We start from the raw sequence: 24,907 nt of genomic DNA, 5'->3' as shown, positions 1-24,907 counted from the left end.
GACACGTGAACACACAATCATCTCGAAAACAATATCCTGGTTCAATTACAGCATGTTGGTGTCGCCTTTTATTGCCCGTCATCCCTTAGGAGGGTACATCTGTTCAGGTGGACGAGGTGACTCTCCTGTAATGTCCTTCCTCAGCAGCATTGGAACCTCTGAAGAACTATTTTGATCCCTTTCAGGACCTTTCAGGTTTAATACAGGCTGGATGGGTATAAACCCAAACACTCTTTACTAAATCAGTACTTCTGCTGAAACAGCCTCTTCATTTAATGCCTTATTGTTCTGTGAAATTAATATTGCATCAAATAATGAAAATAATTGTAGGTCTAGTAGTTTTGAGATATTAGTATTTGTGTTTGATTAAAATAAATCAATAAATCGGGCTTCTAGTCATTTGTTCACTTATAGTACCGATTAATGTAATATTCCACCATTATGTCTGGATCATTCATCATTTTAATGATAAATAATTTAATATGAATGTTCAAATATCAGGTAATTATTTGACATTGATTAGTTTTAAATTGTGTTTAAGCTATGACTTTGTTGAAGTTAAGCAAATGTGGAAAATGTGTAGGATGGCCATAAATTGCATTTAAATGCTAATGAATCCTCCAAGTAATTTAATGATGCATCAAACTAAATAAAAATTAGTAAAGCTAAACTTAATTAAGAGACTTAACAATATGCCAGGTCAAGGTTTAAGAAGTACAGAGTTAAACACACACCATGATAAAGGTTTATTATTGAGATTATTCTTAAACATAAAGTCTCAGTTCTTAACTTGGCTTTCTTCTGTTAGAATCAAATAATCTAAGCTAATGTCACAAATTTAGGTTCAGATCCAAAAGTTTGACTCTGTTTATTAAAGGGTAAAACCATAAAGATTTAAGAGGACTTGGAGTTGCCGTCTAGACTAGAAACTCTTATCTTCTCACAGCCGAGTTTTAAGACCTGCCACTGACTTTTTTCTCTAAAAATGAGTAAAGGGACTCGTTAGGCTCCAATGAATTTAGACTTTAATTGTAAAGACTCTTGATTCGACTCTGACTTGCTTTTAAAATATTTAAGAATTGACTTGTCCCTCATATCGGTCCCTCCCTGAAAACACTGTAAACATTCCAGATTTAAGCATAAAGTGCTGTTATATGATAGATTTTAATGATAATATAGTAAATGAAGGCATTCGAATCATTTTGCTTCAGTTCCTCTCTATCGTTCCTCTCTATGGTCTCCATCAGGTTCTTCCACTAAAGATGTTGGACCTTCACTAGGGCTAAAGAAGTCCAGCTCTCTTGAAAGCCTCCAGACTGCTGTTGCAGAGGTCACCCTCAACGGGGACCTCCCCTTCCACAGGCCCCGGCCTCGCATCATAAGGGGGCGGGGCTGCAACGAGAGCTTCCGAGCAGCTATCGACAAATCCTACGACCGACCGGCCGCCTTAGAGGATGACGACGAGGGCATGGAGACTTGTAAGATGCCACAGTATCCATTTGATTTGAATTCTTTTTCACAGAAACGATCCCTGGGGTTCTCCTGAACAACGTCTGAGTCCTGGAATTTTATGCCGAGGATGTAATTGTTATTGGATTGTTTTTGCATATAACACTAACTGTGATGAGTCCTAACAAGAAAGCAGTCCTGGAGTGTTTTTCACTAAAACTCTGTTTATTGCATGGGAGTGACAGCAGACTGACTAATGCCTGATATGTGGCAGCAGAAGGTCTCACTGCTTTCGGCTATGGCTTTTTAATCACTGAGGTTGTAATCATACTGGATATCATATACATTACTATGTTAGTTTTAACATTGTGTTGGTTGATCTATTATGAGAATAAATGCAGATGAACCTTGCAACGTGTAAAGCTGTCAGATTTATGCATAATTTCCATCTGCAGTACCTGCCAGGCTGGTGGTCCATCAAGGCTCTTTATATTCAATTTAATTTATTTATTTAACAGGGACAGTGTACATTAAAAAGCATTCCTGCAAATGCACCAGAATTGGCCAAAAGGCTATTTTTCATCTGTTTTCCCTGGACAGATCTTAAAATTGTCTACCTAAAAAGGTTATTGCAGCCAAACGCTTTAAGACAAGAAACACAGTTCTGAAGGATAATTGGCAGCACAGTAATGGGAAAAAGATGGAGATTTTCTCTTTAAATATAAGCTATATTTTTACAATCATCCTGAAAAATGTGGAACCACAAGTTTGAACTTTTTCATTATGATACTGTTTGTTTATTTATTTTATTTTATTGTAAATAGAGCTCTAGATGAGTTGAATTGATTTAGATATTAGGCAACACTTAAGGCTGATTTATACTCAGAAACCAGGTCGTCCGCGTGTGGGTTGCAATTAACGCAAATATGCCCCCGCCCCTTCCACAGACACTCTGCTGCACCTCTTCAACATTATTGTTGACCGCAGACAGGAGGCCTCTGATTGGTCAAATCTATTAGTATTTCCTGTTTGGTACCTTACCGGCTTGTTTTGTTTCTGCGACACACTGCTGTGGGACTATAACCAGCCCTTTACTCAGCAGCAGCAGTGCTCGGTGCAGCTAAGTCTACATTTTCTTTCCTTTTTTAACTTGGCTAAATTAAGAAAACACAAATGAAGGGTGAGCTCAAACTGGTTCTTGGGTCTGAACAATATTCGGGAATATCAAAATCAGTTGATATTCTGCAAGAAATTTGAAAACTGTTCATTCTTTTAATAAGAAAAACCTTACTATCTAACCTTAACCTTACCATACTTTTATTTTTCACTAAAACACTCCATGTTTAGCTTATTATGGATCAGGTAAAACAAACAAATGAAAGTTTAGCACTAATGTTATCCGAGGCCCTTAGATTAAATTCAGAATATTGTAGCATATTAGCTTTTTACAAATTGTGTATTCCCTTAGGTGTAATTAGATCTATATAAATTAAGGTTCAAAATGGTCTAGTCAAAGTCTTTGGACTTGAATCTGATTCTTAACTTTGTACCATAACCTTAAACAGGCTTTTCATGCTCGAAAACTTTCCAAACTGCTATATATAAATTCAACAGGATTTAACTTTTATACCTTCAAAACAAGATGGTTTTAGAAACCTTTTTTTATCACAATTTAAAAGCTGCATTTTCTGTTTACTTGGGATAAATTTATTATTTAGTGTTTCTTGGTTGATTGGAAACATTAAGGTGGACAAGATGGCAAAAGGGAAATAAATCTGAAAGGAGTTAAAGAAACAAATTATGTTTAAATGCATTCACTATCCAATTATAGTTAAAGGAAAGAGTAATTTATTGCTTTCAGTCATTTCCTAGTGTCTTTACACTTTAATGGTTTCCATTTAAATGTAAAGCAGAACTCTAGTAGTTTAATTTTGTCAGAAACTTCACATTTACAACTACGATGCATTAAAGTTTTTGGTTGCAGACTTTTTGGTTGCAGACTTTTTGGTTTAAGACTTTTTGGTTGCAATCTGTGCTGTAACTGATTCCCATGTTTCTTGCTCTCAGTGGAGGAGGACACAGAGGAGAGTTCACGATCGGGGAGGGACTCTGTTTCCACTGTGGCAGACCAGACCCCGTTGTCCCCAGGCCCAGAAAAGCCGCTGGTCAATGGCACCAACCGCAGCAAGGAGGAGAAGAAGAAGGACAAAGACAAAACAGGGAAGGAGAAGAAGAAGCAGGACGGAGGAAAGGAGAAGGAAAAAGGAAAACCAAAGAAAGGAATGTTGAAGGGACTCGGAGAGATGTTCAGGTAAAACTCTGGAAAAACTTTTTAACTTCACTCAAGATTCATCAAAGATAAATGAAGATAGAATCAGGCTTCAGTTTTTCAAAATGTTTTTTCTACCACTCCAATTGTAGACAGAATCTCCACCCTTTCTGATCAGGGATTCAAATGATCAAAAAGATTCATCAATGTGACATCGATCACTATCCCGTGAAAGCAGCCTGCATACGAACGGTCCGTATAAAGCAGCCTTCATACGAACAGTCCGTATACAGGCAGCATGGATACGAACAGTCCGTATACAGCATCGTGCATACGAATGGTCCGTATAAAGCAGCCTGCCTACGAACGGTCCGTATACAGGCAGCCTGCATACGTACGGTCCGTATACAGGCAGCCTGCATATGAACGGTCCGTATACAGGCAGCCTGCATACGAACGGTCCCTATACAGGCAGCCTGCATACGAACGGTCCGTATACAGGCAGCCTGCATACAAACAGCCCATATAAAGCAGCCTGCATATGAACAGCCCGTATAAAGCAGCCTGCATACGAACAGCCCGTATAAAGCAGCCTGCATACAAACGGTCCATATACAAGCAGCCTGCATACAAACAGTCCGTATACAGGCAGCATGCATACGAACGGTCCGTATACAGGCAGCCTGCATATGAACGGTCCGTATACAGGCAGCCTGCATACAAACAGCCCATATAAAGCAGCCTGCATACGAACGGTCCGTATACAGGCAGCCTGCATATGAACGGTCCGTATACAGGCAGCCTGCATACGAACGGTCCCTATACAGGCAGCCTGCATACGAACGGTCCGTATACAGGCAGCCTGCATATGAACGGTCCGTATACAGGCAGCCTGCATACGAACGGTCCTTATACAGGCAGCCTGCATATGAACGGTCCGTATACAGGCAGCCTGCATACAAACAGCCCATATAAAGCAGCCTGCATACGAACGGTCCGTATACAGGCAGCCTGCATATGAACGGTCCGTATACAGGCAGCCTGCATACGAACGGTCCCTATACAGGCAGCCTGCATACGAACGGTCCGTATACAGGCAGCCTGCATACAAACAGCCCATATAAAGCAGCCTGCATATGAACAGCCCGTATAAAGCAGCCTGCATACGAACAGCCCGTATAAAGCAGTCTGCATACAAACGGTCCATATACAAGCAGCCTGCATACAAACAGTCCGTATACAGGCAGCATGCATACGAACAGTCCGTATACAGGCAGCCTGCATACGAACGGTCCGTATACAGGCAGCCTGCATATGAACGGTCCGTATACAGGCAGCCTGCATATGAACGGTCCGTATACAGGCAGCCTGCATATGAACGGTCCGTATACAGGCAGCCTGCATATGAACGGTCCGTATACAGGCAGCCTGCATATGAACGGTCCGTATACAGGCAGCCTGCATATGAACGGTCCGTATACAGGCAGCCTGCATACGAACGGTCCGTATACAGCCAGCCTGCATACGAACGGTCCGTATACAGGCAGCCTGCATATGAACGGTCCGTATACAGGCAGCCTGCATACAAACAGCCCATATAAAGCAGCCTGCATACGAACGGTCCGTATACAGGCAGCCTGCATATGAACGGTCCGTATACAGGCAGCCTGCATACGAACGGTCCCTATACAGGCAGCCTGCATACGAACGGTCCGTATACAGGCAGCCTGCATACGAACGGTCCCTATACAGGCAGCCTGCATACGAACGGTCCCTATACAGGCAGCCTGCATATGAACGGTCCGTATACAGGCAGCCTGCATACGAACGGTCCCTATACAGGCAGCCTGCATACGAACGGTCCGTATACAGGCAGCCTGCATACAAACAGCCCATATAAAGCAGCCTGCATATGAACAGCCCGTATAAAGCAGCCTGCATACGAACAGCCCGTATAAAGCAGTCTGCATACAAACGGTCCATATACAAGCAGCCTGCATACAAACGGTCCGTATACAGGCAGCATGCATACGAACAGTCCGTATACAGGCAGCCTGCATACGAACGGTCCGTATACAGGCAGCCTGCATACGAACGGTCCGTATACAGGCAGCCTGCATATGAACGGTCCGTATACAGGCAGCCTGCATACGAACGGTCCGTATACAGGCAGCCTGCATACGAACGGTCCGTATACAGGCAGCCTGCATACGAACGGTCCGTATACAGGCAGCCTGCATATGAACGGTCCGTATACAGGCAGCCTGCATATGAACGGTCCGTATACAGGCAGCCTGCATATGAACGGTCCGTATACAGGCAGCCTGCATATGAACGGTCCGTATACAGGCAGCCTGCATACGAACGGTCCGTATACAGGCAGCCTGCATATGAACGGTCTGTATACAGGCAGCCTGCATACAAACAGCCCATATAAAGCAGCCTGCATACGAACAGCCCGTATAAAGCAGCCTGCATACAAACGGTCCATATACAAGCAGCCTGCATACAAACAGTCCGTATACAGGCAGCATGCATACGAACAGTCCGTATACAAGCAGCCAGCTTACGAACGGTCAGTATACAGGCAGCCCGCATGCAAACGGTCTGTATACAAGCAGCTTGCTACAACAGAAGCATTGGGAACAAATGTTGTGATTAATATAGCCTGTAGCAAAGTGTCTGAAGGATCGCTTTATTGTTTCTGCAGGTTGTCAAGAGTTGATTTGGGGTCTTTAGGTGATTTGTGGGTCAGAGTGAAGTGAAAAGTTTGAAAAAATTAAAAAGAAAGAATCAGAGAGAAATCCATGTCCAAGTAACACTAGGAAAGGTTGCACTTTAGAGGGAGGTGTGGTACTTAGGAACCAACGTTTGAAGAAAATCTGGATACATTGAGAAAATGTTCCAGCGGGATGTATGAAGTAGGCCATCAAAAGCTGCAACTGAGCAATCAGGCTGTGCTGGTTGGAAACAGTAGGGATGCAGGAATCCCTAAACATTCTCCAAAACAATTGTATTTTTTGGAACAATATGACATCATTGTGGTCTGGCAGCTGTAATCGAAGCAGAACTACTTCTGTGGTATCTGTGAAGTGGTTTTGCTGCAGTGGGAGAGACCTGTATAGACTTACTAGGAGTATAAAATATTGCGGACAGACAGCACTTTGTTCTTGCAACCTTTAATAAAAGAGTGAATGTCTCTGTTCTTCCAGAGTATTTGTATGCACTTTGATGTAAACTCAAATAATATGGCTGTCAAGTGATTGTTTTCACTGTTTTACCTTAAAAACACCGACCTACATCTGTGTTGAAGTTGCAGAAAATGAACAAAGGTTGTTATTATTAAATAGAAAGTTATTTCTTTCCATGCAAAATAAAATCCTCCTTCCTCACAGGAGCGGTGTGCATTGCTAAGACACTGGCTCATTTCTGGCACCATCAGGTCAGCCCCATTAAGACTCAATAAATCTGTCTGTTTGATCCTTATCCAGGTTTACTGGCAGAGACGGCTGATGTGAGATAAGTTTAATCCATCTGTGGCGGCTCTGGATTCAATTAGGTCTTCATTATGCATCGCAGAGTTGTGCAACAGAATTACAGATACGCTCTGCCTCGCCATAATGTAACTAAGATCTGGGATGAGATGCAGAGGATAAAATAAAGTATTCTCTCAGCCGGAGGAACCACCTGAATCATCAGTGAGTTAGTCAGCAGCAGTCACTTTTGATAAATGTACGTGAGGAAATTTGTGCTCACAGCCTTTAATGACTGTAGGCAGCCATAGCAAAGGTGAAATAAAAACTTTTAGTTGATCTTTTATTGTAGTTTAATTTTCTTACATGTATAAATCCGCCTTTAATCTGAAATACATCATTGTATGTAAAATAAAGATTTTAAGTCTGATTCATATATTGTAAATCAACCATTGCTGGCAAGTTCACGTTATTATAACTGAAAAAATAACTTTTATTTGTTATTTTTATCTAATCGGCTTTGATCGGCTCTCTGCTTCAACTGACTGAGTTTGAGAAGAGAAAGCAGAAACAAAAAAAGGGATTGTGAAGCACTGATCCAGGGGTTTTCCAATGTGCTGCACATAAAAACAAATTAACAAAAAAAAAACATAAACGCGCACAAAAAAGCAGTGAGAGTTCAAAATGAATAAATAAATAAAAAGGACAAAGAGGAACACATAATTATGCGGTGTTAAAAGCCAAAGAGTAAAAGTGGGTATTAAAATCAGGGTTCCCACGGGTCCTTGAAAAGTCTTAAAAGGCATTGAATTCTTTAAAATAAAACTAAGGCCTTAATTGGTATTAAAATGTCTTAAATCAGTCTTTCGTGGGTCTAATAAAAAAAAAAAAAATCATAAATAGGATTATTTTTATTACGATTTATCTTTGTAATCTAAATAAAACATTAAAATTGAAAACATTTTTTTAATAAAAAACATAAATAAATAACGCCTCGCCATCATTGGTTCCGTCCCGATAAAAGCGTTGTTGCGGCCGGGACATTTGGGAGATGCGCCATTAACTTTTTGTCTGGAAAATATGAGCAAGTGTAAATGTAAAGAAAATTGTCTATCCAGCCAAGAGTTTTCTCCATGGCTAAAACCAGGGAACACAGGCACAGTGGATTTTGTGCAAGAAGCGATTCAAGCTCAGAATTATGGGAATTAAGGCAGTGGAGTCGCACATGCGAAGCACGAAACACAAAGCGTCAAAATGGAGTTACCGAGAAACTGCCGGTATTTCTCGGTTTTGTTCCACCCTTGTCTCTGCAACGCCTCCACTTATCACCAAATCAAACATACTAAGAAAACAATTCAAATAAAAATAGCTGCAAAAAAGACTTAGCACTGGTTATGTTGTGGCTTTAAAACTATTTTGTTCCCTGCTAAAACAAAGTTTGCGAATTCAGTTAAATAATTGTTAAAATATTTCTGTCATTTGTCTGTTTTTAGCTTTCTTCCTGTATGGGAAGTTTTTCAAAATTTGAAACATTAGTGCAATGGTTTATGTTAAAATAAACCTTTCGTTAAATTTTTTCGCAAGCTGGTTTTTCTTGTGTTTCTTGTAAATTTGGTCTTAAATTTTTATTTCAAGGGACATTAAAAAGTCTTGAATTCGACTTGCCTTATGCTGTAGGAACCCTGTAAAATGAGACTTAAAACACCCCACTATTGGGGCTATTCGTATATGGAGGGGCAAAGTATTCCAAAGTCTGGGGCCAACTACAGACAAAGGCTCTGTCCCCTCTGGTTTTAAGCCTCGTCTTAGGCACTGTTAGCTGAACATGGCCCTCATACCTCAGAGTACGTGCTGGAGAGTAAATCTGGACGAGATTGGTAATGTATTGAGGAGCCATCCCATTCAAAGCTCTAAAGACAAGCAATAAAATCTTAAAAACATTTATAAAACAAAGTGTTAAAATAAGTCGTAAAAAGTAATGGGTGGCAGTAGCTCCTTCAGTGGCTTTAGCTAACAGAGAAACAGCTAGGATTCAGGATTTAAAATTTTTTTCATTGTCAGTTGTATTAAAAAGATAATTGAGAAGCCCACATCATTACAGATCTTTCACTGTGCTCATAAATGGACATTAGATGCTTTGCCTCATGGTCACAATGCTTTTCATTCCAGACCCACCTGGATTGGTTTCCGTTTTCTTCTTGAATAAAGGTTCAGAAAATGTAAAAAGATGTAAGCATGAGCTGCTGTAATACAAGAGGAATCTACTTTAAGGCTTTTAAGCTTTTAAGTGTTGGGATGGCAGTCTTTTATTAAAACTATCACTCTGGTTTTACTAATTTATTTGATTTATTCTACTTTTAGGAAAAAGATAAGTTTTTAAAACATGGATTACATTTTTTTTGGGTGATTTCCATAATTCCTTTTTTTTTTTCAAATTTTAGCTGTTTGGGGAGGGGTCTGCACAAATATGCTGCTCTAAATATTAAAAAAGAAACAAAAGTCAGAGCTTTGCAATCTCTGAGTTTGACAGGTGATGTGTGGGAGCCGGAGTTTAGCAAACAGAACTTAAATGAGTGTTTGATAAAAAGAACTATTGATGGAAGGAAAGAGAGAGAGCATCAGGATCTGTGTTAGATTGTCAAAATGAAACGGCATGCTAATGTGCGTGTTGCCCCGCATCGCATAGCTTTGGTAGCTTTTTTTTTTTTTTTTAAAGCGTCAATTTGCAAAGCGTGAGGATCCCAGGAGAGCTGCTGCAGGGTGCGTTCGGGCGCTCCTGATGAGGGTCGGATTCTGGAGTGACTGAAGGTTCTGCTAGCAGGAGCTTGGAGGGGGGCGACTGGGCCCGGTCTTTGATGTGAGGCGCCATGTTTGAGGAGCCGTCAGATAGACTCTGTGTGCCCGAGAGTGATCAGCCTGACCCTCTCATGTCTCTGAAGCCTCGCTCTGAGTCCCAATCAAAGCATCATTACCATCAATGCCTGCCAGCAGCGCAGCCTGCCAACTCTCCCTCTGATCGTCTCTTGGACTCGGAAGCTGCACCCTGTCTGTCGGCTTGGCATGTGCCGGGACGCTTGTTGCCCAGAAATCTGAGGGCTGCTCCAATTTTGCTGTCTGCTCCGTGTTTGTGTTCATCTTAAACAAGTGAACAAGCCTAAATTTCCACTGTTACAATCTCTGTGCTGGGATGTACCAAGAACCGCACATGGAGCGTGTTTGTGTTGCCGTTTGCTGTCAGCTGATGGGTTTTCTCAAAGCCTTTCGCTCAGATCCGCTGGGCGAGGTGACTCTGACTCATCATGCTCTGATCTTTCCATCTTTAGATGCTGTTGACGATGTGTTCATTTTAATCTGTTGCATCTTGCAACAGCTGTGTCTCCAAAATAACGTGGCATGCAGCCAACGGAGAAAATGCCATGGGAGGAACACATTTAAAGAGCAGGTTCAAACTTAAGAGGGGATGTAGGCATCAAAGATCTGTGTTATTCTGCTGTTACCACCTCTAAATGGATGAGAATACAACTGTCTGAGATCGTATCTCAGTTCATTTTAAGCCTTTGTTTATCTGTGTTTGCTTCAGTTTTCCCAGATCATTGCTTCCAGACCCAACAGACGCGTTGGTTTGGAGAAAACTGAGTTCAGCAAACAGAACTTTGACTGAACGTTTAGTATAATGAGATGTTGAAACACTGTTTCCACATTTTTTTTCTGTACTGATAAACAGTGCCACCAGAAAGTATTCACAGCACTTTACGTTTTTCACATTTAGCTCTGTTAAAGCCTTATAAGCTCCACCAACGAGGGTGTGTTTTAGTCTTGTTTGTTTGTTTGTTATAACTTGAAAAGTTGTAAATGGATTTGAACAAAATCTTAACCAAAGGTGCACCTCAGTCCAAAGGAGAATCCATTAAAGCTTGGCGATGATCCCCATGATAATCTGATTGCAGGAATTTGTTAAAGAATCCTTTAACAGTATTTGGTGGAATAAAGAGTTCCCCCGAAAACCAGAGGGTGGCAGCACTGACTATTGAAGGCTTCTGCAGCAGACTCAAAGAAGTCCATAAGTATCATACTGAGGACAAAAACATAGGAAAGGTGAGCCCTTCCTCGCTTGAATTCTCAGATCAGCTACTGTGAATGAAGAAGGTGTGCGCGGAACAGACACCAGAGGCTGCAGACACATGCAGGGCCTTATTTAGAAACCTATGAAAGGGTTTTCCTGAGCTGCTGAGTGGCACAGTGTGTTAACTGTTGGGTTAATTGGCTTCTCTAGATTCTCCTTAGGTGTGAGTGTGTGGGTTAATGGTTGTTTGTCTCTGTGTTGCCCTGCAATGGACTGGCAACGTGTCCAGGGTGTACCCCGCCTCTCGCCCTTAGACAGCTGGAGATAGACACCAGCACTCCTCACGACCCCACTCGGGATAAAGCGTGTCAGAAAATGGATGGATGAAAGGATTTTAATGAAATTACCAAAGATGCAGCTCATGTCAGGAACAACTTCTTTAAATGTAATTTTAAAATTATTTATTAGAGTTTTGGTGAAGAGGTTGTTCAGGTTGCCCATTATGGTCTGTATTTTATTAAACATCCATCTCCCATTTGAACCACTGACCCTGCTGCTCCTCCAGCAGATGATGCAGGAACCTTCTCCACAACTGCTGTAGAGAAGATCTGCAGCATCGTGCTTCACACACTGAAGGACATAAGCTTCTTCCAGATGTACTCTCTGATGAGAACCTCCTTACTGTCTAATTTCTTGCTACTTTGAGATCGAGTCAGACTGCAACATCTGAGCAAATTAAGATCAAATCTATGTTTTATGTTGTCAATATCTTTTTAAAAAGGGTAAGTTTCTAAATATTCCCGAACAAAAACTTTATCAAAGTGTTTAGATGTCAATGTTGCTGTTTGCTGAAATCAAAGCCTTTATTCCCCAGTAATTACTGCTTTGCATCTCTGAAATGCCACAAATCCTTTCCCACAGCGCCACTGAAGATCTGTTTTTGCTTTTTCTGCTAATGAAGGGATTATTAGTGACACTCAGACGTTCAGCTGAATTGGATCAGCTGAATCCCTGACATTTTCAAGTGATCGTTTAAAACTGCAGAACCGCCGTCAGAGACTCCGCATCGATCACATCGGGCTCAACAACGCCACGGGCCTCACCATGCTTTGAATAGTAGATCCTTATATACCCTGGTGTCACGGTTGATATCCTCTCTCCTCTGCAGAGTTTTCCAGTTCTGTCATAAATCTTCGTCTGCATGCAAAGGTGTGCGTGCATGTTTGTGTATGACGAGGTTGTTTTTAAAGGGTTGTTAATGAAAGTTAGTGGTGTGGGGAGAGAACGTGACAGCCACCTCCAGCTCTGATAGATCACTCTTTCTCCCTGCATTAACTCCAGGCTGTCAGTCTGAGCGTTTCAGACAGCAGCAGCCACATCAATCAGGTGCAGGAACACCACTCCATCTCTCTGCTGCAGTCTTTCCCCTCACAGCCTATCTTTTCCTTTCCTCTCAGCCTGCTGGTTTCAGTGCCTGGGTTTCTACCTGTTTCGTTTCATTTACCATTTTGACCATTTGACAAAAACAGTAAAGAAGCAATCCAACTTTCAAGCATAAATCTAAAGTGATTGAAAAGTATAAATTTTCATGAAATTAACAAACATTGCACCTAAAATAACATCCCCTGTCTAAATGATGGTTGCAAGGGTTGTTACAGTAATTTAGAAGCATGATTTTGATTTTCATCCTTCAATTTTAGTTAAAGAAAAGCATATTTCTTCTACTTTCTTGCTTTATAGTAGAGATAATCTTTTCTCTTCCTCCAAAGTTTAGTCATCTGGCCACAGCCCTTTTTCCCGAATCTCATGTTAAAATAATCTCTGGGGTTTCCGCCGAATCTAAAGCAAAGCTGTACAGGTAAAGTGTTAAAAGCAGTGCTTTTACCAATGGTGCTCTTTATTCTTAGATTTCACAGACATCAACCGCATGAATACACTATAAAATAACAGTAATATGGTCTATATTTATATTGTAACTCAATAAAAAGGAAGCAGCTTAAATAAGATAGGCTCTATGTTTTGTTGGCATTTTACAGAAACCATTCGCTTAATTTGTTTAAAAAGATATATGTTTGCAGAAAGTTTCCTTTTCATTTTGATAAGACTTGTTGATTATTGACTTTGTATCTCACCTCAATTAACTTCCTATGAATTATTTGGATAAAACATACACTAAAAACTGACTTCTAGCCTTTCAAACCTGAAAGGAAAGTTATCAAATTTGGTAAACATTATTTCAGCTTCTCTTTTTCCAGAGCTGCAGCAGAAAATAGACTTTTCCTTTTGTACTATTAACGTGATTTATTAAGAGTTATGTTTCCTAACAAAATTTAATTGCATCGTATAATAACAGCTTATAGTATAGTTTAGTCAGTCATGCATGTCGGCTATGATTTAACAAAAAAAAAAAAACATGTCTATATAGGAACAAACTGATAATTTTCAGCTGCTGGGTTTTTATTAACGTTGGATCATTTTAAATAGCCTTATTTTTTTTGTTGTTTTTTTTTTTTATGAAGAAATATGTTTGCATTTATTTGACAAACAGAGTCACACGGTGTAAAGATGAAATATGTGAAAAATCTGGATGAACGGCACCATGAAGCCGTCTTTCCTAAAATCACTCAGGAATGTTTTTACTTTAGTGTGAACATGATTTTAGAATAAAGCTCCTAAAATATGTAGATCTATGTACTTTATTTCTACATTGCTGAAGTCTCATGCTGCCTTTGAAACTCGTCCTGAAATCACATGAGAGTTTAGGACGAAGCTGCAGTTTGAGTGGCCTTAGTTGAATAATTTCCACTTGTCAGATTCCTAAAGCTGGTCTTATAACCCAGTCCAATTCTGTGTAGATGTCCTCTCTTTGGTCCTTCACATTCTTTGTCAGATTTTTGGATTTATCAGTAGCGGCAAACAAATTAGTAAAGAAAGATCCTCATCTTGTAACAGTGTGCTAGCCTGACGTAGTCCTACTCAATTCTAGTCAGAATATGAGTCTGATACTGCTCCATAAGGCTGTGATTATGGGGCGTGTTTTGAACAAACCGGGAAAAAAATGCCTCTGCACTCAATTGGATAGACCTATAACCAATAAGAGCAACGGAGTGCGTGACGTATGTTAAGCCACGCATAGTTGTTGTCAACAAAAATCAAAGCGTGCAGTTGCGCGCCTAGAATAAGAAGATGAGCCTTGATCGCGTTTCTCTTTTCCTCTTTTAAAATTAATTTGCTGTCGATATCTTCTAGAACAGACCTAATAGCAGAATCTACTCACCCAAACTCTCCAGCGGCAGCCATTGTTGTTGTCACCCAAGCGCGCTTTGGTCACGTGGTTGATTACGTTACTGTTGATCATCTGTCCATCATCGTATAAAGCCCGCCCTGATCATTTGATTGGCCCGCCAGATATTGTGCGAGCATACTCGCGCTACTATCGAGCAATGCCAGACCGAACTTCCCGACCTCAAACGTTGTGGGCGGGACTAAGTTCGGAATGGCACCCAGGTTAACAGTGTGCAGCACTTATGAGTAAATCTCACAAGCTTCTACAACCAGTTAATTGATTTGTATCAGAACCAAAATCCCTTATTAGTTATAGTGGATCCAGCTTGTGAATTAACTTTTTTCACTTTCATATTAAAAAGCTGTTTATGCTTCAACTTTAGCACTGACATTATTTGTCGTTTTTGCTTTAGTAATAGCCCTAAAGAAATCATTGGGAATTTAAAAAAACCTTCCCTCTCGTCCTCTATGCGAAGAAACATGTAGAGGACATCAATATTTGTCTTTTCTTTTATATTTCTAATTGTTTTATTTCTGTGATTTTGTTTCTTTGTGTTTGTGTTCCTGCTGTGCTGTTTTCTTCTGCTTTGATTCTTTTTAACACTGCATCACTTTTTACAGATGTCTTTTGTTTGTTTTGTTAGACTTTCGCATATTTTGTTATTGATTTGTTTTAGTTTTGTTTTTCTTTCATCTGCATTGATTTTTTTTTCCCCACAAAGACACTTCGACTTTTCAATCTTTCTGTTTTTTTGTCGTCCTAATTACTAATTCAGGTAGTGTAGGTTTTTTTTCTTTTATCCTCAAACACACTTGAGGTTTAGGAGGGAATACCAGCATCTGATTTGCTTTTGATCTTGTGACTTTGGATTGTTTCTTTTAACCTCACATAAGGGTGCCCTTGTACTCTTCCTTTTAGCTTTATTCTCATTTTTGATTTAGACTAAATCTATTTTTTTCTTCTGTGTTTTTGTTCCTCCTCTTCCGTGTCTCCCATTAATTCACATGCAGCCTTTTGGTTTCTATCTCCGTTGTTACTTTGGAAGTCGTAGATATTCTCGGCGGACCCGTTTCCCTGTGAATAATCACGCAGGTTCATTGTGGGAGCGAGTTAGGTGCCAAAGTCATTTCTTCAACAGGCTGCAGCTTTATACTGGGTCAATCAAGCTGAAATATCTCTGCAAAGGCTTCTATTTCATTAGGCATCGTTCCCTCCCCATGAATATAATTACTGCGTCTGCTCCCGAACTTTAAACGGGCTGAATTGGGTCTGAACTCATGAGGAGAACTTTTTAAATGCTTCATTTGAGAGCCTGATTCAGTGTAAAGTCACTCCTCTGCAGAGTTTGGGTCGCATTTCCAGTCAGATTGCTGCAATTTGGTTCAAGAGGACTTTATACTCTAATCAGTGATTCCTTTTCAGATATAAAATGTTAGGGATTTTTTTTAAAACATATTCTTGGTCCTTGTAAATATATTAAATACACTTGTTTCCAAAATTATTCATACCCTGTTCCAATTCCTTGAAATGTCTAATTTTAATCACTTCCACAGACAAAGGTTTATTAAATACAGGTAGAAAAAACTATATGTATTTACTGAGGGGCTCAGTAAATACTATAGTTCATGTAGCTTTTAGATTAACTCAAAAATTATGGAGTGAAAATTCTGCATGTGCGTATTAAATACTCATACGAGCAGTTTTATAAAAAAGTAACACATAAAATGCTGAGTCCATGCTCCTTCTCTGCGATGGCGGTTTGCTTTTCATGGGACTATTAATTATTCTTGTTAACTACTCGTGTGTGGACCTGTTTCTCTGCGCTCATGTCGACTGTTGTCACTTTCAGGGTGGAACCGACCAGAGAAAGTAAACTGGCTACTTCTCAGGAAAACCCTGCCTCCTGAAAAATTACCGGTTTCTTCCTAGCTGCGGCTACTAGCGTTAACAAAAGATCTTCAGTCTATTAATTGAACTCCTAAAGTTGGTTAAGTGGAGTAATCTTTAAATAATTTTGTTTAAAGACAGTGTAAAGTATAAATATGTGTTCTCAGTTATTCATCACCCATCTGAATTTGAATTATTAATAACACATCTAAGCATTTAAAATGTTAGGTCACTAAAGTAGTTAATTAAAAAATGTCATTTATCTCTGCCCTGAGATGCTGGGGGGGGGGGGTGTTGGCTGAGGCGCTTGAAACCATGCCTATGCCCTATTGTATTTCACTGCAACCTTTTTTAAGGAAAAAAAAAAGTTAAATACAATATTTACATTCAGATGTTTTATTTCAGGGGGATCAGTAGAAGGTTTGCGCATATACAACTGATGTTTTACGGGTAAATAGAGGAGAGTGGTTTTACTCCCTGACTGCAGACACAGGCTGCAGCTTCTGCGTCGGAGTTCCTGTGTTTAGGAGGGCGGAGGGGCTTGTTCACCAACTGTACGCTGAAGATCATAAACTCAGGGCGATTAATGATTTGTGTTGTCACCAAAAATTTCTAACAAGACAAGAGAAAGTTTCTAGATTTATCTTTTGTCGCTTTTTGGAAAAAATCCCTAAAAGGGTCTGAAAAGGCATTTGATATAGCGACAAAATCGCTAAAGCCGGGCAAACACTTTGCGATATTTTCAATCGTTGCATGCAGCTACAGCTCACACTGTACGACTAATCTGCAAGGTTTAAAAGTTCACAGCTCACGATGTATGTTCAAACTCTGTGACCCGACGCTCTGATGCAACCTACCTGCTCACACTGTACATCTAAAACCAGGTCGCACTCAGCTCCGCTGTGGGATGGCGCTTCTCGAACTTGTCTATCCAGAAGCCAAACGAGTAGAAGAGGAATATGAAGCTCACTAGAGAGAAACGCGCTGCCTTGGCAATTTGTTCAATTATGTGCTGAAAGCCCTAAAAAGAAAAGGCGTCGACGTATTTACATAAAGACATGGCTGAGCAAACGTGGCTACTATGGTTTGTGGATTTTACAGAGCGAACTTCATTTCACTCATTGCACCCCCGCCTTGATTCTGTGTTTTCATCAGAGAGGAAGAAGAAGAAGAAGAATCCTTGTTTTCACATGCCCATGATGGCCGACGCAATTTCAAACATGTTTGGTTTTCTCTCGATCCCCTGATTCCTGATGGAGAGGTGGTCGTAAGAGGTTGATCACCTCTCGTAGTCCCCTGTATACTACATGACGCACGATCAGGCTGAAAGTCGGCCCGATTGAAAAATTATCTCATGACTGGAAAATTTGCCTGAAAAGGGCAAAAAATCTTAAGTTAAGCTTAAGTTGGCCACAATGCAGAGGGGGACTTGGTGTTTGTTTTTATGCAGTTGGGCCAGCAGGGGGCGAACTTATGCTGAATGCAGCTGCATAACAACATTATACCTCACTTTGAGACACAGACAAAGTTGCGGGAGTCTCCCTGATATCGATAGTTGTTCATGGATGCCCGTGACTCGGATAAATTATCCGAGACTTTACACTCTGCGAGGTGATGTTTTTTAATGCGAGTGAGAGCGTGCAGGCACTAATTCATGCATCATGTGCGGATTAGAACTAGTTCGATTGCGCAGACAACAAGAGAGAGCGGGGTGTGGGGAGGAGGTTGCTCTGATCTGAGTGATGCTCTGATCAACCAGCGCTCCAGGTGAATGGTTGTCAGAGAGCTGATTGGATCAGTCCGATAAGTTTCTCTGGGTTACTCTCTGGCAGTCACCTAGTTACCACTCAAAGCTGTGCATCCTGGGAAACGGCAGAGGTTGAATCCTCGAGTAAAAAACGAAAATATAGGACTAATTTTACAGCAGAATATACTATTATATCCACGTCTAGTGAAAGTGAGGAACAGTGGCGGATCTAGACCAAATGTACCAGGGGGCCAGGAGGGGGGCAGCATGTTTTTATGGGGGCCCAGAAAAGCATGAAATAAAAAACAGGGCAAGGGATTCAAATATATCAAGAGAGCTGCATGAAGGGAAATTTCTTTTAAATTATTTTCAATAGAAATTATTTTTCTTATGAGGTTAATATACATTTATAATTTAGGAATTTTACATATTTTTGACTTAATTTAAGTTAAAACTACTGTTTTTTATAAAATTTGAATTAGAACTCAAGAAAAACTGTTAAATTCATCTGTAAAAATTTGAGAATTTTTTTATTTGTTGTGGAAAAAAAACATTTAACAGATGAAAACTGGGATCCTATCTCAATTACACTGAAGCTATCACCTTATTGTTTTTGAATAATTAGTAAAACAGAATTTGTAAAGAAAAAGAATGAAGTAGATCTAAAGGACCTATCAGTAACCATGTCTGTTCCAGCACATATCTGAAGCATCTCCCTGAAATGAGTTTTTGGAACTTGGGATGTCTGGCTAATGACAGAGCTGTTTGATATGAATTCAGAATTCTGTTCATAAAAAGGACAGCTATTAGCCTAAAGATGCTTTGCTAACATTACGAGCCACAGCTAGGAAGGAACACTACTGTTAAATTTGCACCAGTAATGTTGCACGAAAAACAGTACAAGGTTAACTGCATTTTGTCAAGTGTGAAGTTCGATGCAGGCAGGTTGATATCTTCCCCCTAGTTTCGTTGAAAGTGGTTACTAATGGCGTCTTCATGTTGAGACATTTTGGATAATTTCATTCTTGAATACTTCTGCCATAGAAGAACTTGACCGGCTAGTAGTAACTTGAAATAAAACATGAAGTAAAAAAGTCATTTTTATTACATTAATCTCCGCAGTGCCTTCTTATATATAACAACTTTAACATTGAACGCTCATGTTTTGGTGTTGCAGATTTGGGAAGTATCGCAAAGATGAGCGGCCTGCAGAGAAGATGGATCGGAAAGGATCGAGTAAGTGGAGACCAGAGGAAACACAGGTTTCTGATGAAGAAACGATGAAGATGAGGATGGAGCAAGAGAGGTAAGGTTAACTTGTATAACCATTAACGAAATTAATAACGGGTGAAGAATATGGTACAAAACCAAAATGTAATTTTCTTATTTTCTACTTTGCCATATGACATTTTGTCTGTGAATAAACTTGAGCATACTTCTAAATAATAAACAGGATTGATCATTTAGAGCTGCATTATGCACCACTACTAGTGTTAATGAGGGAAATAATTTATCATAATACAATATAATTATCATAAAATGTTGTAAAAACTGTTTTTGAGTAACCATATGTTGGCTGATTGTAATGGTACCTCCATATTCCAGTTCCACCTACCCCTCTATTGTCAGGAAGTCACAATTTCGACTGCCAGTCTTTGAAGGTTTTATTTGAACTATTAAAATGTTATGACATGATATTGACATTTTCTAGTATTTTTGTACACCATTTTTTTAATACAAGTGATCATTGTAATAATTTCAAGGGCTCCTACATAAAAATAGTTATAGGACATAAAAATACTTACAGCAGAGGAACTGAGAACTGGAAGAGTAGTTTGTTATGGACAGCTGCTGAAGCTTTCATGGGTTGAGATACAGCAATGCCTTTGCTTTGGGTCGCAGCTTATTTAAGTTGCTTAAGGATGGTGAGCTGCTTTCAAATTGGGTGAAGAAGGTCCAACAAAAGTTTTAGCACTTGTTGCGTTTTTACTGTGCTTTGAATATTTCAAAAAAGATGTTTTTGTTTTTTATTTTGTTGAAAGAGTCACTTGGTTGTTCAGTGAATATCTCCTGTGTGAAGCTGGGAGTATACGTACCTACTACTGTACCCTCCGCCCCTTGCATTTCATTTAAAGCTTTGTGAAAATGAAACGCAAACAACACATACAAACATACACATAAAAAATATCTATTTACCTATTTCTCACCCAAGCAGAGTATCCATTAAGCATCAGAGGAAAAGAGGGGAAAGAAGGTGTACTTGTTGGCTCAGTTGAATGGAAGGAGTGCAGAGTGATGTCCTGTTTGCTCTGGTTATTTTTGCTTCAGTAACATTTCAGGTGCCCAATCTGTTTGTCAACAGGCGGCCCTCGAAGATATCTGTATTATTCTGATGCAAACAACAAAGGTAGATCTGCAGGGTATCTGCAAAAAGGACAGCAGTGGATACACTGTAGCTTTGAAGCAGTGGCTCAGATGGCAGCAGCGCAGCTCCCAACAGCGGCTGAACCAATGGGTCATGGTACGGAGAATTTCGTAGTTCAGGACAGCGTCAGAACCAGTGTGGCACAGGTCAGCGTTTCTAGTGGCTCCTCTGCAAGCAGCAATTGCTCCTGGCTGTTCAGTTGGTCAACCAGAAGTGGATAGTTTTCTCATCTGCTTCAGCTGACGGTTCACAAAACACTGCGTTGTGCTGTATCTGGTTACGAACGCAGGACAAACAAGACATTACCTTCATTTCTTTTTGAATCTGTCAGTCTGCAGTCTGGCTCATTCCAGCGAGCACAGGCTCTTCTCCGTAGGGTATTGGGTGGCTACTTACGTAGCTTCAGCTGAAACCCAGCCTATGTCTCCCCTATCGAGTCCCACAGGCAAGAGGAAGTTGAATGGGACCCGGCTGCCTAAATAATCTCTGTCACATTGATGCGACGTCATTAACATTTGATTTTCAACAACTTAAACAGTCAAAAGCTCCAAAGAAATTGGTTTATATCTTTGACTTTAAATAACTCAGGCTTTCAGCACTTTTACAGTCTTCTTGGACTTTGTTTAAGTCAGTTGAGCATAGGAACTAAATGCTGCTTCTCCATGTTTAGTTCTAGTTCTGGGTGTACAGCGTAGGCTGGAACTAGAAGGCCTGAGTGATCTGGAGGGTTGATACACTGACAACAGATCTGATATACAGCAGAGGGATTTTAAAGTCTATTCTGTAAGCTACAGAGAGTTAGTGGCAGGTCTTCAGAACGGGGAGGATGTGCTCTACTTTCTTAGTTCTGGTGAGAACCTGGGCAGCAGAGTTTTGGATCAGCTGCAGCTGTCTGATGGACTTTTTAGGCAGACCTAGAAAGACAGTAATTGATCCTAATAAAGATAAATGCATGGATGAGTTTTACTAGATCCTGCTTGGACATGAGTCTTTTAATCCAGGAAATGTTCTTCAGATGATAAAAGGCTGACTTAATAACTGCCTTTATGTGCCTCTGAAGGTTCAGGTCTGAGTCCATGATAATACCAAGGTTTTGGCCACAATCACTGGTTTCTAGCTGTAGAAGCTGAAGCTGTGAGTTAAATTAATCTCTCCTCTGTTAGTCCAAAGATTATTACCTCAGTTTTTATTTTATTCAATTGTGATGACTGTGGTTTATATTCTTTTTCTGCACAGCAAACCTTTCTCATTGGCTGAAAAACCTGTTTAAACCCGGTAACGATTGGCTTTTAGTGGCAGCGGGAACAGCTCACCTAGGCGTGTCTACCCAACTCAGAAGAGTCGGCAAGCGACCCACGTTAAAAACGCCTTGGCTCCGAGCGGCATGCTGTGGGAACACCAGAGCCGGTTCCTCCCACTAATTTACATGTCCATTCTTAATACTTATTGGACTGGAGAGAAAGCTTAGCTTAATATGAGAGCGTCCATGTTTTAAGAAAACATCATTAAGTTCTTTTCTTTATGAACTTATGCAGACTTACCACAGCAAATAAATGCAGCTTTATAACTTTAATCTACACTGACGCATGTATGGATGGAAGAATAGAAGTGACTGAAAAATATTCTGGATGTTTGATGGTCGTTGCAGCGTAGCCCCTGATATGACTAAATTACACCCCGAAGGTTTCCTACATGTCATTGCCTCATGTTCAAACTTTAAATAACATATAAATAATAATAAGCCTTAATATAGCGATGTGATTTCCCTTAACACCAACAGGTCCAAGATGGCAAATCTAAGTAAAGCCTTTCTTCTTAAATTAAATGCCAGCTGGGCGATGTGCCAGTTTTTTTGGAGGCACTAGTTTATAAAAGCCAGGACCATTACAGCTCTGTCAGCTAATTAATTCCCAGGCAGCGCTTGAAGGGCAGGAGTCATTAAAGCCCATGTTTATACAAGATTTCCTGTTGTAAAAATCTGGTTTGTATTCTTTCTTTATGCCTGTAGTGCTTAGAAGTCACATAATATAACGACAGTCCTTAGTTTTAATTCAACACAAAGGCCAAATCAGATGTTTTCATCTGACAGTGGTCTTTTCATCTTTTTCTGCACTGCAAGGTTTTGGTTTAGTACTACTAAAAAAACTGCACTGATATGAAGGTGATTTTATGACTGAATGAACAGGTAAATGAAGGCTGATAGACCTGATGCTGCTTTAGATAACTTTAGGGGTTTTAAATAACAAATAATTACACAACCATCTGGATAACTGCCCTTATGAGTGAATATAATGTTTAAGTTACCTTTGAACCTAAATATGTTTTTATGCACTTGTGGCCTTTATTTTAGACTTATTTTAAATGGAATTAAGAGAGAGGTTTATTTAAGGCCGCAACTAATGAGTATTTTACTAATAAATTAATCTCTCAGTTCTTGTTTTGATCAATTGATTAATATTCGTATAGCAAAAAGTTCCTTAAATAAGATTTTACACAGAATTTAAACTCAATGAAACAGAAACTAAAACTGGGCCTGAACTGAAATATTAAAGGACAAAAAGGTTTTCACCTTGAATATATTTTAAGAAATAATTTCTTTGAGTGGATTCATCTTTCAGCTAAAATCATCTTTTAGAGTCTATATACTCAAATTAGCAATTAATGGATTACTAAATTAGTTGACTATTCTTTAAATAATTGAGTTATCACAATTAATCCAATTCATTGTTTCCTTGATGGGTTAACTACGGAAGCCCTGAAAGGCAAAGGGAAAAAAACTAGACTATTTTGATTTTTTTCCTTCCCTGCAAGACAAGTAAAAAAAAAATCAAAGGCAAACGTGTTTGTCATTGTTGGCTATATTCTTCAACTGTATAGTCAGAGAGATAGAAAAAAAGACATAGAAATCTAAGCTAAGAGCTTTTTTTCCTCAGTCTGTGTTTTGAGGCAAGTTTCCCAACTACTTTCCATTTAGCTGTTATAATTAAAACATAAATAAATATAATCATTTAAGCATTCATATCTAAATTGTTGCCACATTATTTCTTATATCCATGTCTTATTTACTGTGATGATCATTGACTGACAGCAAATCTAAGGTTATTTGGGAAATAGTCTTGATCCTAACAAAGAGCAGCTGTGATGTTGTCCTACAGATATGGTGGATTATCTCTGCAAATAATTCTCTATTGTTCATAAAAATACAAGATTGATATAACCACATGTCATGGCCAATGAATACACAGTTTTTGTTCCCGATTTTTCTCTCATTTTACTTTGCAAAAATCTAATTTTATATTTGGGACCTTGATTCTTGGATACCAGTCAAGAGTGTTTGTCTTATTACCTTACTGCCTCTAGTGGCTAAACACAGTATTACAAGATCGAACACTTAGAAAATTTGCCTTTGAATTATATTTTTATTTTCCTTTCAGGGCAGGAGAAAAAAAAAGGAAAATTATTTTTAAAGTTTTTTCCCTTGCATTTCACACTATTGTGGTTTTCAGATATACAGTAAAGGTTGATGGAAAGGGTCTTGAACCAATGACTCGAGCTTTGTGAGCTAAGGTTCATGGATCACAAACTCAACCCCTGTGCCTCAATCGTACCAAACAATTATTTTAAACCAAAGAGCTTGAACTGAATGCAGTCACTAAAGCCAATGTTTAATAGGGTTCTTGGAGTGGGAATGGCAACAAGAAAGTGAGGCACAGAGCAGCAATGTTTCTGTCTGAGAGAACCTAATCCTGATTTGCACCTGGACTGTCATTCTGCTCTGCATTTTGAGAGTCATTCAATGGCCGTTTCTCATTATGTGTACTTGTGCGTTCCCATGTACTCCTGAAAAATCAGCCTCAGCTCTAGTACTGTTCCAATTCACAAGAACACAAGACTGGAAACGGACAAAGTCCCCGGATGTTGTCCTCGCCCCACCCTGTTTACCCAGGATGCATCAGAGCAGACTTGTCCGTTCTTGAGATTGACAGCTTTCCCAGCATGCACTGCGGCAGGAGCAGCTTCCAGTGAAGTTAAAAGTTCTCTTTTCTGTTGCCGTTGTTCTATTTAAGTATGTTTTAAGATCATTTGAGGTCAGAATATTATACTTTTAAGCTTCACTATATGGCCCATTTACTGATAAAGTACGTAATTTAAAAAAAAGTTCCGATATTGAGAGGACCGCAGAAACCAGCAGACCTCCGAGGCTATCCGCACGCAGGGCTGATTTAAGCCCGTCTGCAGCAGCCCTCTCTCGGCATAGTGTGAAGAATGACTGGCTCTGATGGCGAGTTTGTTGCTTTATTTGACAAA

The 24,907-nt window shown here is 39.8% G+C and overlaps 1 protein-coding gene across 4 annotated transcripts in view; it reads left to right on the top strand.

Moving 5' to 3' along the window:
* LOC119787130 (partitioning defective 3 homolog) overlaps window positions 1-24,907 on the top strand; it is a 349,189-nt gene that overhangs the window by 238,276 nt on the left and 86,006 nt on the right. For 3 of the 4 annotated variants that reach the window (XM_038290770.1, XM_038290772.1, XM_038290771.1), the window contains 3 exons: window positions 1,248-1,478; window positions 3,517-3,760; window positions 19,352-19,480. In XM_038290770.1, the coding sequence (XP_038146698.1) occupies window positions 1,248-1,478; window positions 3,517-3,760; window positions 19,352-19,480 (604 nt within the window). The remainder of the gene's footprint in view (window positions 1-1,247; window positions 1,479-3,516; window positions 3,761-19,351; window positions 19,481-24,907) is intronic. The other variant, XM_038290773.1, reaches the window with a different exon arrangement.

This window comes from Cyprinodon tularosa, unplaced genomic scaffold, assembly GCF_016077235.1.
Source record: "Cyprinodon tularosa strain WSP-4 unplaced genomic scaffold, ASM1607723v1 ctg289, whole genome shotgun sequence".
In the NCBI taxonomy this organism is placed as follows: domain Eukaryota; kingdom Metazoa; phylum Chordata; class Actinopteri; order Cyprinodontiformes; family Cyprinodontidae; genus Cyprinodon; species Cyprinodon tularosa.
The sequence above is the reverse complement of the archived record's forward strand: the minus strand, read 5'-3'. Positions and strand labels throughout refer to the sequence as shown.